The sequence below is a fragment of the Chroicocephalus ridibundus genome, chromosome 16 (genome assembly GCF_963924245.1).
Source record: "Chroicocephalus ridibundus chromosome 16, bChrRid1.1, whole genome shotgun sequence".
In the NCBI taxonomy this organism is placed as follows: domain Eukaryota; kingdom Metazoa; phylum Chordata; class Aves; order Charadriiformes; family Laridae; genus Chroicocephalus; species Chroicocephalus ridibundus.
Window position 1 is genome coordinate 9,249,307 of NC_086299.1, and position 17,591 is coordinate 9,266,897.

At 52.9% G+C, this 17,591-nt stretch overlaps 2 protein-coding genes across 3 annotated transcripts in view; both read left to right on the plus strand.

Moving 5' to 3' along the window:
- Nucleotides 1–1,042, plus strand: part of IFFO2 (intermediate filament family orphan 2) — a 38,599-nt gene extending 37,557 nt beyond the window's left edge. Inside the window, exon 8 of one of the 2 annotated variants that reach the window (XM_063353850.1) lies at nucleotides 198–1,042. In XM_063353850.1, the coding sequence (XP_063209920.1) occupies nucleotides 198–303 (106 nt within the window). In that variant the 3' untranslated portion in view covers nucleotides 304–1,042. The remainder of the gene's footprint in view (nucleotides 1–197) is intronic. The other variant, XM_063353849.1, reaches the window with a different exon arrangement.
- Nucleotides 1,043–7,384: 6,342 nt separating this feature from the next.
- Nucleotides 7,385–17,298, plus strand: ALDH4A1 (aldehyde dehydrogenase 4 family member A1). The gene is made up of 15 exons (XM_063353865.1): nucleotides 7,385–7,450; nucleotides 8,456–8,549; nucleotides 8,869–8,961; nucleotides 9,083–9,130; nucleotides 9,492–9,647; nucleotides 10,145–10,294; nucleotides 10,423–10,497; nucleotides 12,983–13,170; nucleotides 14,076–14,149; nucleotides 14,630–14,826; nucleotides 15,222–15,269; nucleotides 15,644–15,796; nucleotides 16,019–16,140; nucleotides 16,750–16,868; nucleotides 16,993–17,298. The coding sequence occupies exons 1-15, from the start codon at nucleotides 7,416–7,418 to the stop codon at nucleotides 17,103–17,105; spliced, it is 1,665 nt and encodes a 554-aa protein (XP_063209935.1). The 5' UTR covers nucleotides 7,385–7,415; the 3' UTR covers nucleotides 17,106–17,298.
- Nucleotides 17,299–17,591: the final 293 nt, after the last annotated feature.

The window sequence follows — 17,591 nt, forward strand, 5'->3', positions numbered from 1 at the left end:
GGGGTGGCAGCACATGGGACGCTGAAGTTTACTGCTGGTATTTACTGTAAACCCAAAGTTTAATGTTAATAAAGGGTATTTAAAATTGTTTTGGGGAGTGAAAGTGACCATTTTCTCTAAAGGTTTCTTCTTTTTTTTCCTTCTGTCAATGATATTTAATTTTTTTGGTCTAAACTTTTCTCTGAATTTTTCTACAGAAATTCTCCCTCTCCCAGCTCTGTAGCCAGCAGCGACTCAGGAAACACAGATGAAATTCAGGATGAGTTGGACAGAGAGACGGACGTGGAGCCCATGGTCAGCTGATACGTAGTTGGAGCACTACAGTGAAAGGGAAGATAGAAGAAAAGATTAAAAAACAATACACTGATGGGGGGAAAAAACCAAAAGGCTTGTAAGCCCTTGCACAGGGTTTCTAAGGACTCATTCCTACACGCATCCCCACCCCACCCAAGGATTGGTGCTGTAAATTTCTATTGTTATACAAATCACAAATGCAGAGTCCTGTAAGAAAACATGGTGTTTTAATTGTGCCTTTGCCCCAAGCTGAGCCACTTTGAGCTCCAGTGGAATATTAATAGCAGGTGTTTTTATAAAAAAAAAATATTATTTAAAAAAAAGTAATCTGGTAGCAGCAGAGAATGGTGCTGCAAAGGCTCTGGGTATTTCAATAAGCTTCTGGTTTTGTTGAACTGCTGCACTGATTGGCAAAAAGAACGCTGGCAAAATGAGAAGCGAACCCAAGGCAATTATGGTACAATTACCAATGTCTGGCACAAAAAAAGAATGCCTCCAAATTGAACTGTAAACACTTAAAAATAATAGCGGGTTTAGAGACAGCTTTTAGGATTAAGCAGTTATACAATATTAAAAGGAACGCCTTCATTCCATCCTTTTTGGGTGAAGGAGCCTTTGAGATGTGTACAAGCTTTCTGCTGGACTCCAGAATCTGAAGCAGCAAGTCTCAGCTCGGTGGCAAAGCGGGTGGAGGAAGGAGGGTTCCTGGGGTGGGACTATCACTGATAAACTACTATGCAAAAAAAAAAAAAAAAAAAAAAAAAAAAGGAAGAAAAAAAAAAATAGCTCGCCTTATTTATATGGAATGTTTGGTCCCTGCTGGGCTACAGTTATCTCTTGGGGAAAGGAAAGCTAAAAACACATTTGCACATGTTAGTTATCTGTAGAGCTTCTTTTGAGGAGGAATGTCGTATTACAATGCCTTTGTTTCCCAGTGATTGGATTAAGAGGGGAATCAGCCCTTCAGTTCATGTATTTTTGTGTTTTCCTTTTTTCAGGATTTTTTTGTTTTTTAAACCATAGTGGTCGCAGATTTTACTTTGCTGACAGGGAGATAACTCCATTTTATGCTGCTTTCATGATGTTTAGAGTGGGGTAGTTGAAGCATGAGGATAAACTGACATGCGGTGGTGTAGATGTAGGCTGGAGACGTGACATTGGGAGAGGTCCAGAGCACTGTTCTTCAGAAAAGCTGAACATTGGAAAATACCGTAATCCTTTTTAGGGCATAGTAAAATGAATCCCAAACTACTGCTGCCCTAGAATTAGGGAAGAACAGCCATGTGCTTTCTCTGTGAGAAAATGAGAAGACCTGGGCTTTGTCAACCTTTCTGTTTACACAGGAGAAAGCAGCATCAAAAGTCACATCACTTGGTGGTATTTGAGGAAACTCTGGCATCATCAAGCTGGTCGTGGTTACTAATGGGAATTGTAGCACCTCAGCCAGGTAAAAACAGGGTATAAACCTCAGCCAATAATTTTTTTGTTTGTTTTTTAGACCAAGGTTGAAAGCGTAGTTGTACTGCCTAAAGGTAACTGTGTAGTTAACTAGCGGTTGCGAGACTTGGAGTAAATACCAAATGTGTATTTTTCCTGCCGGGAAGCTTAGAAACTGCTGTGTAGGAGCAGTGCTAGGACTGGGCAGGGAAATACCCGATTTGAGCACCCTCTCAGTGTTAGGTAAAGGTAAGCTGGCCGATCTTTCTAGCTTCCTGAGTATTCTTTCCAAGCCTCTCCTACGTATTGATCGGAAATCAGCAGGGCTGCATTGTAAGCATACAGCCAGTCTAGATCAGCGTGGCTTGCTTCCAAAAAGAGCACAAGTGTCTCAGCAAACGGGCGTTCCTGGGCAGAAATACCTCTGCAGAGGGGCAGGACCTCGGAGGGTTTCTGCTCCCACTGCGATTGTGGGGACAAAAATGTCTCCTGGAGTTCCATCACTCTTCAGGTCCATCTCCTGCTTGGACACGGCGGTGCTTTTAGGCCCTGTGAATCAAAGGGGCTCCCTGTGCTTTTCCGAGTAGGGAGGAGAACCGCTGGTCCGTCTGGATCCACATGCCATGATCCACAATTGATGGCTTCTGTCCAAGAAAACAGATCCAAGGATATTCCTGTGGTTTCCTTACTGATCGGAATACTCAGCGCGGTTATTCACAGAGTAGCTAGCGACTCCTTGGTTCCTCTGGTGTGGGGTAGGGGCTTTTCCAAAGTTTCATCATGTAGATGTAGACAGCTTTTCTCTGGAAAAGAAACCTTATTCCAAAGTGCTTGTTCCTATGATTTCGTAGGTGGCCAAAGTGGTAAAGGTCATGTTCACTAGGGCTGCAAGTTGGGGAGGGGTTGGGTGGGTGCAAGAGATGTGATATTTTTTTCGAGGGGGCTGGGACTGCATGTTTTTAATTAAGTACTCTTAAGGTTTTTCAAGCCTGTATGAACTTCAGCTGCTAATACGTAGTTTCTCACCAGGCTGAGAAAGGATCTGCCAAAGCCAAATGTCGGTGATGCTTTAGTGGCTTTGGTGGAGGCGTTGTTGAAGCAATCGGCTCGTGCGGTGAGTCGCCCTCCTCGGAGGCTGCCGTTCAGCTCTCCTCCACTCTGAAATGCTCTTTGGGACTGGAGAAACTGAGCAATTTTAGTGGCCATCCAACTTAACTGCTGGTTCAGGGTTTCATTTTCTTTAAAACTCAGTGTCCTGGTAGGGAAAAAGGCTGAGTGCTCTTGAAACGAGTAGCTGGTATGTTGAGGGCAGGGAAGAATATCCTCAGTTTGACAGCGAGAGACGAGTGAGGAAGCGGCAACTTGCTGCGGAAACGAGCTAGCTGTAACCTACCGTTTATCTCAGAGCCATAATTACGAGGAGCATCTGTAACAGGGCTGCATTTTTGGTAAGTGTAAGGGATGTGGGTCTATAGTAGAGGGAATAGGAATAATGTGTACGATGGTGATGTGTACGACGGTAAATTACCATGGTTGTTGGTGTCTGTTTCTTTATAACCACATGTAATCCATTTTTAAAGAAGAAAAGGTGTTTTCGTACTCGGGATTGGGGGGTTAATTTTCATTTAGGCTGTATAGGACTCGGTGGATCGACCTCTCAGGAGTTAGGAGGGTCGGTCCCGGGTAGTTTCCCTTGGAGGTCTTCGGTTTAGTTTCAAGCGATGCTGCTGAGTTAGCTGCCAGTGGTCCTGTTCCGTTCGCGTATAACCACTCCGTAGAAACCAGATCAAAAGCTGGCCAGAAAAAAAAAACAAACGGTGAAAATGCTGGAAATGATTTTGATGACCTCTTTTCGTTTTTCCTTTGTAAAGCTGTAAATACTTTATTTTTGTTTTCTATTCTTAATGCGGTGTCATATTGACACTTTTTTTAGACTTACAATCAGAAAATCCCCCTCATTGTTTCTCATTTTTTAAAAGGGGATTTCAAGGAAGCAAATTTTTTTGCTTGTTCGCCGTGTAATAATAGATCAAATTCCTAAAATGGGTTTGTACAAAAAAAAAATATGTTTTCAGTAAACAAATGGCAGTTGCTTTTGTGGATGCATGTTGTTCAAAAATGTCCAAAGAATAATGTGGTACAAACATTTTTTTTTCAAAGACGTAGTAATTATCGTATTAGTTCTCACAAGGAAAAAACAAAATTCTTTAAAAAAAAAAAAAAAAGGTGTCGGGGGGGGGATGTAATCTTAAGCTAAATGTGTAATCTATTTATAAAAAAACCACAGTATATATTCTATTTTTATTAGAGGTTTTTAAAGTGCAAACAGAGTTCTGTTAGCAAATGCGATCATTCCCTTGTAAAGCATCTCCTGCTCTGATGGGACTCCAAATTCTCAAACGGTTTCAAGCGACCAGGTGGGAACCACGGGACGGGTACGGCTGCAAAGCACTCGCCCTTCGTGTCCTCGGGGCAAGCCAAACAGGTGAACAGCTGTGCTGCAACTGCAGAGTTATTGCTGTTTCCCCCTTTCTTTTCTTTTTATTTTTTTGCCTTTTTTCCCCCCGACTGCGAGGCATTCTGCAGGAGAGGGCGAGGACCTCCGTTTGCTCCCCTAAAAACCAGGGGTGATTGCAGCACCCTGAAAATCTCTGCCCCGAAGCAGGTTTTGTCTGCTCCCTGCTTGGAAGATAAATTATATGTTTATCTACACTGGCATAAATTGGAATTAACTTGATGAAACAAAATAATAGCTCGGAATTGCGCCTGAATACAGAGCTAAAGCTGCATCTAATCTGAGAGTATTATTATTTTTTTTGCATGACCGTCCCTGCCAGCAAAAACACGAGCGGGGCCATCGGTCCGAGGCTGGCTGAGGAAAAGCCCTGGGGACCGGTGGGTGCTCGCAGCCTTGCCACGGCCCCGCGGGCTCAGTACAGCAGCGATTCCCTTACGCTTCCCTTGCGTTTCCCTTGGCTCTGGAAAAAACGCGGAATGATGTTTGTGTTGGAGCGCGTGAGGACGAGAATTGCAATATCGGGAAGTCTCTGATTGCGTTTCACGTTTGAGAGTGCTTCATTTTAGAGCTGAATGTTTAAAGCACCATTTATCACGGCAAAAATGAGGAAACAATTAGTGCTTCCGTGGTGGAATAACACCCTGGTGAGGATTTTCCGCATGTTGCTTCAGGACTTCTGGGGTTTTTTTTATTCTTTTGCACTGGTTCAGGGCTTGGTTGCAGGGGAACACGTAGGTTTTAAAAATGTTTGCCTTCAGTGTTAAGTCGCCCCAAATGCTTGATTTTTAAGCTTTTAGTAGAATGTAACTTCTGTCAGTTTGAGTTTTCAACGAGAAAAGAAATCGCCGATCATGGCGACGCGTTGTATCCTGGTGTGAAGAATGCGGGTTTCAGAGGTGAACTCCAAACGCTACCTGCCAAATTCTGAATGCAGTCCCTTCCCACCCCTTTATGGAGAGGGGGGGCACCGAAGGCTTGAACCCAAGTCTTTGGCAGAGTAGTGAAGAAACACTTGATTTTTATTTTTTTTTTGTGTCTGTTTTTGTGTGTAGTTCAGTGTGTCTTAAGACCCTTCCGCGCTTGCGGGAGCCTTTCAAAGCTTCTCTTTTGAAGAAGCAACAAATTGTGTTTAAGAAGTGAGTATTTGATGCTTCTGGAAATCACGATTCCCTCCTAATTTGAGGCACTCCAACAGTGAAGCGTTTCTGTAAGCAAAGGGGGTGCTCGTAGATCTGGCTGGCTCCGTCTTTGGGGGAAATAATGACATTAATGCTTAAAACAACCCCCGGGGTGGCTTCGGACCCGTGGCAGAAGACCCTGGTACTGCTGTGCCACAAACCCAGCGCCTGGGGCTCCTCGGCTGCCCGAGCGGAGCATCCCTGCGCAGATTTCATCCAAAATCCTAAAATTTCTTTATTAGGATGATTAAAAGCTTGGTCACTAGACACACTTCTCGTTTAATGTGGTTCCACCAACAGAGACACCCAGCTCAGTCCTTCGAACACCTTACCTGCGGCTAAAGTGTACGTAGCCAAGTTCTGCCAAAAAATGATTATTTATTATTTAATGTGTTTTAAGTGGAGGGTATTGATGACTCCTTTCCCCATGCTGTGTCACTTCTTGTCGGTTCCTCTTAGGTCATGTAAGAATTTCTTTTATACACATTAAAACAGACTACTGATCGGTGTGGAAATGAACCTGTTTACCGTACTGGTGTAAATATTGTGCTTTATATTCTGTATATTAGCTTCTTTTAAAGAAAGAAAGAAAAAAAGAAAAAAAAAAAAAAGACTGAACTTGATGATGCTGTTTTCTGGTGAGGAGAGGCCGAAGCATGAACCAGCTCCCAAACTTGCTCCGGAGTCAAGATGTAAATCGATTTTCCCCCGCGGCTGGGAGTTCGCAGCAGACCAAACGGTACGCGCGCTCACCGCCGGTGGATGCAGGACCATCAAAGGCTTGGGAAATTTAATCCACTTTAGCGGGGCCACCGAGAAACGCCCGCAGCGAGAGCCAGAACCATTCACGCTCCTCCCAGTTCCATTGGATTATCTCCGTTTTTCCTTTTTTTTAGTGCCAAAACCAACCCCGCCGACCCCTTCCAGGTCTGCTCTCCGGCTCCCATCCCACCTCCCTCCCTCCGTCCTCGGCAGCGGGTCATCCTTCATCCAGCCGTCGCTTCTCCGCGTGCGGGAGCTTGTGGATGAAAACGGGTTACAGTTGTTCTCTGGTTACACGGGAAAAAAAAAACAAAACCCAAAACAAATTATAAAATAAATACCAAACTCCTGGTTATAATGTCTCTGTGTGTTAATTCTTGGCTTGGAAAACACCCTCAAAGCAAAAGTTGCTTCTGTGTTTGGATGTGAGGTGGGGGGGGAATCTCCCTCCCTCCCTGGAGCCCCAGTTCAGGGGCAGGCAGGGGATTTGGGGTGAAAAGTTGAGGTTTTGGGTGCCCCTAAAAATTAGGGTCTTTCACCTGCCGCTCTTAAACGTGCTTTTTAAAATCCTTTGTGGACACAAAAATACCCCCTGCGAAAACCGGCCTCCTGCTGGCCCCCTGCCGGTGCCTAGGCCCCCATTTTGGTTTAAAATCTTCTTTATTTTTAATTTTTTTTTTTTTTTTTTAATTCCCGAGGGGCCCGCAGCAGGCCTTTCACCCGCCCTTTCTCTCTCCACCCCGCAGGTCCGCGCCCGGAGCCGCCGCCGATCCCGCGCCGCCGCCAGCCCCGCGCCGCCGCCGCCTCCTCCTTCGGGTCGGTTCTTTTGGTGTTTGTTTGGTTTTTTTTTTAAATAATAATAATTTTTTTAAAAAAATTATTTTTAGCACCTTCCAGCGCCCCGCCCCCTCCCACGTGCCGCGCCGCGCGGCCTCCCCGTTGGCCGGGCGCAACCACCGCCGCGGGGGGGGGGGGGGGACGGGACACCCCAACTCCCGCCCCACGGTTTTGGGGGGGGGGGGGTGGCACATCCCGCAGCCCCACACACAGAACGTGCGGGGGGGTGTGTGTGTGTGTGGGGACACACTCCGGGACCAACCCGCTTCCCTCCCTCTTTATTTACATTTTTTTAATTGAATAGTTAATTGCGTAGTGTCGTCCCGCCCACCCCCCACCCCCGCGCGGGTTGGGCGCGGCCGCGGGGCGGGGAGCGCGGCGGGGCCGGGATGTGGCGGGCGCTGCGGGGGCTGCGGGGCGGCGGGTGAGTGCCCGGGGGTCCCCTTCGGCGGGGGGACACCCCGGAAACACCCTCAAAAATCCCCAAAAAACCCTTTCTTGCAGCGTTCCCACGCGGGGCCGGGCGTCGCGGGTGCGAGCAGCCCCGGCACCCCGCCGCTGTGCGCTGCCCCTCGCTGGCACCCCGTCCCCGCCGCAGGCGCTTCCCCCCCTTCTTTGTACTTTTTCCCTACTTTTCTCCCCTTTTTCCCCCTTTTATTCCCTTCCTCCCTCATTTTTTTACCCTTTCCCCCTTTTTCCTCCTTTTATTCCCCCCCCTCCGCCTTTTGCCCCATTTTCTCCCCTTTCCCCCCCTTTTATTCCCCTTTCCCCCTCTTTTCCTCCCTTTCCCCCCATTTTCCCTCCTTTCCCCCCCTTTTCCCTCCTTTCCCCCCCTTTTTCCCTCCTTTTATTGCCCTTTTCCCCTCGTTTCTCCCCCTTTCCCCCCTTTTTCCTCCTTTTATTCCCCTTTTCGCCCTGTTTTCCCCCCTTCTGCCTCCCTTTCCCCCCCCCGTTTTGGGGCAATATTGCTGAGATGGGCAATTTAACGCTCCTGTGGGGTTGGGAAATGCAGGCCCTCGAGGTGCCAAGGTCCAGCCGCTCGCTGGAGCGGGCAGAGGGTGCCGGCCCGGCTTTTGCCCCCATGCCATGGACTTTGCCAGGAGCTGGCGGCACGTTGGGGAGCAAACCGGGTCGATTCGGAGCTTGCCTTCCACATCATCCCTTAGAATTTTCCTTTTGCAGCACCTTTTTCCTAGCAAGGAGAAGGGACAGTTGCCCGGGGGATATGTCCTGGCTTAGTTCCCGGCTCCGGCATCATTGTGGGAGGGCTGGGATGGAGCACGGGCGCGATGCTGGCGCGTGCATGGCTGGTTTGGGCATGGAGCACGGCATCTGGGGATAAAACCACGTGTTGCGTGCAGGAGGTTGGGGCGTGGAGGGAAGGAGGAAGCCGTGGAGGATTTCAGCGCCTCTTTTTCTCCTCTCCCAGGCGGAGATGGCAGCACCGCTCGGCCATCGAGGTGACCAACGAGCCGATCCTCGAGTTTAAGCCGGGGAGCCCTGAGCGAGCAGCGCTTCAGAAGGTACCGCTGCGGGGGATCGGGATTTTTTGGGGGTCTTTAAGGTCCCAGTTTGTGCTTCTGGTGCTGCTGGTCAACCCCAGGCTGTTTCCTGGTGGGGGGACGCCCCGTCCTGCCCAGCCCAGCTCTTTCCCTTTGGGGACAGTTGGAGATGTAACTCCCCATCCCCATCCCGTCCCCCATTCCCAGGGGACGGAAGGAGGCCTGTCCCCGGGTTTGCCACTGCTGGTGGGGCTGGCGGGGAGGATGGATGGAGCTGGGGGCGGCTGGTGGAGCTCCGGGCGTGCAGCTCCCACCGCGCCGCTCTCCTCCTCTCCCGTAGGCGCTCGCCGACCTGAAGGGCAAGACAGAGGCCATCCCCTGCGTGGTCGGGGGAGAGGAGGTGTGGACGCCGACGGTGCGGTACCAGCTGTCGGTGAGTTTGGGGGAAAACCCTTTTTAAACAAGTGGAAGCAGAGCAGAGGGATGTACCCAGCCGGAGAGCGGAGGGAGGGCTGTCAGACTGATAACCACAGAGGCTTTGCTTCTCTTTTCAGCCTTTTAACCATGCGCACAAGGTGGCCAAGTACTGCTACGCCGACAAGGTGAGTGCCTGACGTTGTTTTTGGGGGGAGGTGGCAGCATTTTGCCTGGATTTAGCGAACTTTATCTCAGGGTGGGGTTCTGGGGTTTGTGGCGTGATGCGCTTGAGCTTGGCGGTGAGGAGTCTGGAGGACACACAAGTCGCTGCTCTGGATGTGAGCCCAGAGGCTCCAGGGGCGGGTGTTGGCTTTCCAAATCCCAGGGGACCTGGGAAAAAATCATTACCAGGAGCTGCAAATTTGGGGTTGCGGCGATGGGAAGGTGGCTACTGTGGCTTGTGCCTGGGGGTGGATGGCCCCTCGCTTTCCCCTCCGTCCCTGGTGGTGGGTTCCCCCTTGCTGCCTTTCCCCTTTTCTTCTGCAGGAGCTCATTAACAAAGCCATTAATGCCGCCTTGGCAGCGAGGAAGGAATGGGACCTGAAACCTGTCCAGGACCGGGCGCAGATCTTCCTGAAGGCGGCTGACATGCTGAGCGGCCCCAGGCGAGCAGAGGTGCTGGCCAAAACCATGGTTGGGCAGGTAAGGGGGATGCGGGATTGACCCGGCGGGATAGCTGGGGCGAATGGGAGGGAATTTGGGGAGACGGGAGTCGGGAAAGCAGCACAGGAAGAGCTGCCAAGGTATTTTGTGGCGGTGGGAATGGCCGTAATGTTGGAATTGCCCGTACTGCGAGGGCATACGGGCTGATCCCTGCCTCTTTGCTGAGAAGGGAGGGAGGTGAGTCCTCAGGCTTCACGGGAACAGGATCAACTGGTGTGGTGGGCTGCGATTATCAGCGTTGCCCCCCTGGCTTTTCCAGGGGAGGCACTACGGGGCTGCGGGGGGACACGGGTGGATGCGATGTCCCCTGGCACAGGCACGGGCTGCCTTTGCCTCCGCAGGACGTGGCAGACAGGGCAGGATGGGGGCGACGCGCAAACCACACGTGGATGCGCCGCGCCGCGCCACTGCGGCTCAGGGCTGCTGCATTCCGCCCTCCCCTGAGTGCTTTTATCTGACACGACCTCTCCCGGCAGGGGAAAACAGTCATCCAGGCGGAAATCGATGCTGCGGCGGAGCTGATAGACTTCTTCCGATTCAATGCCAAGTACGCCCTGGAGCTGGAGCGCAGCCAGCCCCTCAGCGTGGACATCAGCACCAACAGCATGGTCTACCGGGGGCTGGAGGTGAGGAGCGGGGCTGGGGATCTCCCCCAGCTTCTGCGGCTCCCTTTTTTGCCCCGAGCTGTGGTTGTCACGCCACGGTGAGAGGAGTCACCGCGCTCCCACCGGTCCCTTTCCTCTCCCACCCGCAGGGTTTCGTGGCAGCCGTCTCTCCCTTCAACTTCACGGCCATCGGCGGCAACCTGGCAGGGGCTCCGGCGTTGATGGTGAGTGTCGTGGCGGGGTTTTGGGAGAACCAGGGATGGAGAGGACAGTGCGGAGAAAGGCTGGGAGGGGGACCCGGTTTCTCCGAGGCTGCGGTTTGCCTGGTCTGGGATCCACAAGGAGCAAATTCAGCCTCCCTGGTTCTGTTCAATAGGACACACCTGGGGTCCTGCCTCTGTTGGTCCCCTTGAATTCCAATCAGTTGCCGTGCAATTAGACGCAGATGTCTTCAATTACAAGACAGCTGGATTTTTGACCTGTCCACTGATGGACAGGTGCGAAGGGGGAAGTGTTGGGAAAGGAGAAAACTGCCCAAACCTGCTTTTCTGGGGTTTTTATTCCGAAGCAAGGTGTCTTTTCTCTCCTAGGCTGGGTTTTAGAGAAGGTCAGGGGGGAGGGAGGGGAGACGAGAAATAGAGCAGGGTTTTGTTTTCCCACTTGTTGCTTGCTCTGTGAACGGGGCTTCAGGGCGCTGTCGCGACATGGACGTGTGATCGGTTTGTAATTGCTTGGTTTCATCTTGGAAGACGCTTTTTGGGTCCAGCGGGTGTGTTAGGGCGAAGGTAGGAGCGAGCGGGTCGTGGCCCTGGCACTTAGCGCTGAGCTGGGAGGTGGGAGATGCTGGCAGACAGGAAAGATGGTCCAAAAAGTCAAAGTATCGGTAAACAGCACGTATCGGTACCTGTTCCACCCCAGGGCACCAGCGAGCACGGGGAGCACCTGCCTTTGCAGGGTGGGTTTTGGGGAGAGACTATAACACCTTGATGAATTTGGGCCAGGATTAATTAATTTATTGTTGCACTGGGGAAAAAAAAAAAAAAAAAAAACCACACAAAATTGTCCTAAGCTCTTTACTGATTAGGCTCAGATTTCATCCTGGCACCAAAGACGGTCCCTGCAGCAGCAGTGTCCCGTGCTGGGGGGGGGAAAGGCTGCGCTAAGGGAGAGAACCAAGCTTTTTAATTTGGAGGTGCCACGTTTTAAAGCCGTATTCAAGGCAAAGCACTGGAATCTGTCATTTTTGCAGGGGAGGAGTGGGGAGAAGGAAGGAAGAGGGTGAAGCTAACGCGGAGCTGGGAGGTTTTCTGGGGGAGGGAGATGCGTTCCTCCCACCCCAGGATTTGGGGAGGGTCCTCGGCTTTGGGACACTGGGCGATAAACTCATCCCAGAGCGGATGAACCCTGCTGGGCTGGGACAAGCCCGTGCTGGCAGGTCTGGGCGAGCGGTTTTCGGCATCCTGCTGTTCATCCACCTCTCCCTCCCCGGGTGTGAGGATAAATTCCCACCGGGATGCTGCGGTGCCAGGAAACCCCCCTCCTTGCCTGGACTCGGGGCCAAAAGGAGCCAGGGCGTCAGCGGGGGGCTTGAAAAGCTCAGCGGCAGGTGGTACCTGGAATTACATTTAGGAGAAAATGGTGCTTAATAAGTGGGTATTAATTAGAGCCCCTGTGTTTTAGTCACCACGGCGCGCTTCCCAGGGGATTAAACATTGCTCTTGCCTAAATAGTTGGAGAGATCGGCGCGGTCAGTGCCATGGCAGCGTCGGGAGCGGGGATTTCCTCGGGAGCGGAGCAGTGGCCACACCGCGCCGGTGTCCAGGCTGCCGGGCATCCTGTCTCCGACCGTGGCCCGAGTTAGATTTCCCAGTTGCTCGGAGATTTTTTTACAGAGCGTGCTTTTCTTTTCTCACCGTTGGAAGCGGGAGGATTAATCGGGGCCGGGGGGGGCCGGGAAGGGGCTTTGCCCGCACCGCCAGTCCCTGCAAAGCCGGCGCCTGGTTGAGACAGAGTCCAAAAAATTCCCCCTCCTGCTCCCCCGGGGCTGTGACCCCGTTGCATGGCGGGGGACCGGCAGTGTGATGGTGACGCCGGGGAGGTCACTGGACACCACCCCCCCTGGCCCTGCGGCTGCGCACGGGGCCGAAGGGAGGACGGTGGCACGGAGCCAAAGGGGTGGGTGCCGCCGCCAGCCTTTTAGCGCCGGGTTTTCCAGCCGATGGTGCCGTTTGCTTGTGCCCGGTTAATCCGGGCGTGAGGTTTTTATTTCACCGCTTTGGCTGGCGCAAACCCCGGCTGGGCCGGGCGCAAACCCGGCGGCGGCGAGTGGCAGCGCTCGCAGGGGCGTAAGCGCGTTTCTGAGCGGCCTCGGCCCGTTTCCCGAGACATAAAACAGGTCTGCGTTCCACGGCTCCTTCGGGAAGGCAAAACTCTGCGTCCTCGGCAAGGGAGAGTGCGAAAGGTTGGCACAGCGACCCGGCAGTGCCAAAGGGGAGGATTTTCATGCTTTCACCTGACCGGGGCAATCACGCTCCTTTTCAAAACCAATGCTCGGGGTGAAAGATGAGTGTAACTCACCCAAAGGCGCCATCGCTCCGATCCCATCCGCTGTGGGCGGCGGGACAGTGTTTTGCCAGAGCATTTAAGCGTTGCAAACCTGCGTTTGGGCTGAAGCCGTTCCTCCTGCGCTGACTTTCTCCTCCCCCCCAGGGAAACGTGGTGCTGTGGAAGCCCAGCGACACTGCCCTGCTCTCCAGCTACGCCGTCTACAAGATCCTCCTCGAAGCCGGGCTCCCTCCGAACGTTGTGCAGTTCGTGCCGGCCGATGGGCCTGTGTTTGGAGACACCGTCACGAGCTCCGAGCACTTCTGCGGGCTCAATTTCACCGGCAGCGTCCCGTACGTTGGGGAGGGGAGCGGCAGTGGGGAGAGGGATGAGGAGCCGCTGGCTGAGACGACGCTGGTGCTCGTCTGCCGGTCCTTCGAACACGTAGGACGGCGTTGAGTTAGGGTAGCAGGCAGGCAACTAGCCATCCTTACAGCACGTAATTAAGCTAGGGTTTTAAAACTGATGAAAAAAAGCGTCTAACCAGGTTTTCTTGCTACAGGGAGTGCATTTAATAGCAGGGTGTCTCTGTTGCTAAACTCAAGGCACGGAGAATAGATAAAGTTGCACGTGCCACTGCCCGCTCACCCAGGGATGCCGTGATGTGGCTTAACGAACCGCACTGCGCTGGCGGAGCGATGCCAGCCCCAGGTAGATTTGCAGACGCGTGCCCTGCCCGCGTGTCGGGGCGCGTTAGTGACGCTGAGGGCCCCGGCAGCCCGTAACGGGCTATTAAACCCGGGGACCCCGCTCCAGCGGCGAAGGACATGGTCTGATGAGCATCGTGCTCTAAAGGTGGGAAGCTCATAAATTAGTATTAGTGGCTGTGCCTCCTGGTGGGAGGTTATTAGCATTTTTATTGTTTTGCAGCCAAGGGGTTTGTCACAGTAAGGCCTGAAAGGGAGGGGGGAGTGGAGACAAACAGAAACTTCTGCTGGGCGCTCGCTCCCGTGTCTTCCCTGAGACGCTGCAGCAGTTTCTTATTCTTAAAACTAGGGTTGTGTAGGGCCATTGCTTTGATAGCTGGGGTCTCGTTCTCAGCTGGCATCTCCTCTTGGGCTTGCAGGGCACCCCTTCTTTTGGGGAGGGTTGCAGGGGGTTGCTGGGGTCCCCTTCAGCGGGGCACGTCACCCACGCGTGTCTTTTCCAAGTGTGCAAAGGCGAGTGTGCACTGACCAGCTCCTCCTTTCTCTTCCAGGACTTTCAAGCGGCTCTGGAAGCAGGTATCCGAAAACCTGGATCGCTACCGCAATTTCCCACGCCTGGCTGGAGGTAACTGCCGCCTCTTACACCTTCTTTTTTGGGGGGGGAGGCCATGCAGGGGTAGGGGGGTGATGGCCAGGATTCCTCTCCTTGTGAGCAGAGAGCAAATGACACCGCAAACCGCGTAAAGCCTGGTCCTCTGGGTGCAGCGGGCATTCGGAGGAGCTTATGGCACCAGCTCCCACCAGCACGGGATGGGCGGCTTTTATGGTGGGGAGGTGGCACCCGGGCGGGAGGCAGTGACGCTCTGGGATCATGGAGCTTCCACGCAAAGTTTGGGAACTCGGGTCGGTCCTTTTTTCTGTCCATTTTGTGAGCCTGCTCCAGCTCTGGGGTTGCGCTCCCTGGCGTGGTGGCACTGTCCCCGCGGAACCAGGCGGGGCTGGTTGAGACCCTTTCAAGGGACCTGTCCGTAGCTTGTGCTTTTTGGAGGTGGCTCAGCCCTGACAAACCCTTACTTACCCCTTTTCCTCCCTTCTCCGGCACCAGAGTGCGGCGGAAAGAACTTCCACCTGGTGCACAGCTCGGCCGACGTGGCCAGCGTGGTGAACGGGACCCTGCGCTCGGCCTTCGAGTACGGCGGCCAAAAATGCTCGGCTTGCTCCCGCCTCTACGCCCCGGACTCGCTGTGGCCCCAGATCAAAGAGAAACTGCTGGAGGAGCACGGGAAGATCAAAGTGGGAGACGTGAGCGGAGCTGCCGGGCTGCTGAAGGGCTTTGCGGCTCAGCGGGTGGTTGATGGGATTAGAGACTGCGGTAACTGGCTACTAATTCCTATTGAACCGAGCTTTTTATCCACTGGTTCTCCCCACCACCGCCCCTCCGTCCCCGCTTCCCCCCCTTCCCCCCCATCTTTTTTTAGTGATTAGAAATTAACTTGTAGCCAGCGTCTGCAGGAAGGATTGTGTAAGTCGCTGAATGCTGCAGACTAATTGAAAAGGGGTGGCTTGCGCCCTCGAACGGAGGTGCGTTTGGAGTGAGGGGGAGAGCGCTATTTGGGGAATTTCAGCTCCTCCTGATTTCAGAGTTAGCTTTTTGCCACGCTGTGTCCTCACTTTGCCTCCTTTCCGCCTTCCCACAGCCTGCCCAGGACTTCGGGACGTTTTTCTCTGCAGTGATTGATGACAAGGTGAGCCCACCTCTCCTGTCTCCACTGGGGCCAGAAGGTAACACCACCACCAGGCTTTCACTGAGCGGTGGGTTAAATGGTTTCATTGCTTACCGCCAAGTACCAACATCAGCGATGACTTTAGAGCTGATTAGCAGCCCTCTTTTCCCTCCTGCCTGCCTCAGTCACTGCCCCTCATGAAAAGTGAGTTATTTTTGCTGAGACGTTGTCGCAGACGTAACGTTCGGGCTGCCCGGGGCTGTATTTCCAGCTCCCACCCCTTCCTCTGAGCTGGGAGAGCAGCAGAGCCCAGAAAGGGATCGCCCAAACCTCCTTTTAGACGCCCCCTGAACCCACACTTTTTTTTTTAATTAGTCTTATTTCTCTTTTCTCAGTCTTTCGCCCGGATAAAGAAATGGATCGAGCACGCCAAGAAGTCGTCCAACCTCACCATCCTGGCCGGCGGCGGCTGCGACGACAGCGTGGGCTACTTCGTGGAGCCCTGCATCGTGGAGAGCAAAGACCCGCGGGATCCCATCATGAAAGAGGTGGGGGCGGCCTGCGGGGAGGGGGCAGCGAAGGTGCGAGAGGGGCTGCAGGGCCCCGTCCTCGGGTGTCTGCCGGGCGCGTGGAGATGAGTTGTACAATGAGTCGGTGCCGGGATGGTGCTCTTCATCACTGTTTTAGCTGGTTTATTTTTTTGGAGGCTGTCCCCACTGAGTGCTTTTATTATTTTTTTTTTTTTAATTTTATTTTTTTTTGCCGCACAGGAAATTTTTGGCCCCATCCTCACGGTGTACGTCTACCCGGAGAAGCGGTACAAGGAGGTGGTGGAGCTCATCGACACCACGACGCCCTACGGCCTCACGGGGGCAGTCTTCGCCCAGGAGAAGTAAGTGCCAAAATCCAGCGCTGCCTCGCGCCATCCCGAGCCGGAAAAGATGCTTTTTCCCCTTCTGGAGGACGAGCCACCCACCTCCCTTCTCCCCCCGTCCCCGCCCTGCACGGTGGGGAGGAAAGAAGGCATTTCCCGCAAAGCTTACGCTGCTTTTAGCCCTCCTGCCGAGGAGGGACGGGCTGAGAAACCGCCTTAGATTCATCCCTAAAAGTGCTTTTTTTTTGGCACAAAATCAAAAGGCAACTTTTGGACCCCAGAGGATGACGCACCCCCAGCCCTCTTTCTTAAGCAGGCGGAGGGCTAAGAGCAGCGTGACCCCAAAGAGGGACCAGCCTTAGGCTATAATCACCTTCACTTTGTGACAATACAACTTAAAAAGAGAAACAAACTAAAAGAAAACAAAATGGGGGTAATTTCATCGAATTCTAAGTACGCACAACCCCTTTCAGTGTGTGTTAAACAGCGTGCAGTCCTGGAAGTGTGTGCAAAGAAACACAAACGTGCTTTTTTTCATGATTTCAATTGCTCTAGAAGGGTAGAGGCCTCGGCGCAAATTTGTGCCGTTGCGCCGTGGCTGTCACCGCCGTTTCTCTCCCTCCTCAGGAGGATCATCGACGAAGCCAGGAACCTTCTGCGCAACGCGGCCGGCAATTTCTACATCAACGATAAGTCGACGGGCGCCGTGGTGGCTCAGCAGCCCTTCGGAGGCTCCCGCATCTCAGGTGAGACCAACGACTCCTGGCTGGAGACAGCCCTTACCCGCACGCCGAGCCGCATCCCCCTCCGGGCAAGTCCCTTGTCCTCTGTTTCCTGGTCACCGGCGCTGTTTTTTCGTTTTGGGAACAGGCACCAACGACAAACCTGGTGGCCCCCACTACATCCTGCGCTGGACGTCACCCCAGGCCATCAAAGAAACGCACGTGCCCCTGAGGGACTGGCGCTACGCCTACATGCAGTGACGCCTTCTCCCGGCCCCGCGCCCGTACTACTGATCCTCAACGCACAGAGTGGCTTCGCAGCTACAACCTTAAAACAAAACAAAACACGCAAAAAAAAGAGCACTTAAATCTACTGATCTTTTAACCCGACGAGCTTAGGTTTTATTTTTAAAGAAAAAAAATTCTATTATTAAATTGTTAACTTGAAAAAGAAGTCCTTGAGGTTTTCTTAGTTGTGTAAGCATGCTTAGTTAATTAATTAAGAGATTGTCGGAGCCGTGGTTGCAGAAGGATACCTGGACCCTGGGTTCTCTTTTCCTCCTACTGTGTCCATCCCGAGTGATCCAGTGAGGTTCCCTCTCAGCGCGCTGGGATTAAAGCGGGAGGTGGGTGAGAAGAGGCTGGCCCTGCCCCAGTCACCTCTAAAAAGCCATCTCTTCCCTTCCCTCTTCCCTTCCCTCTTCCCTTCCCTCTTCCCTTCCCTGTCCCCAAGGCCTCCGTTCCCCG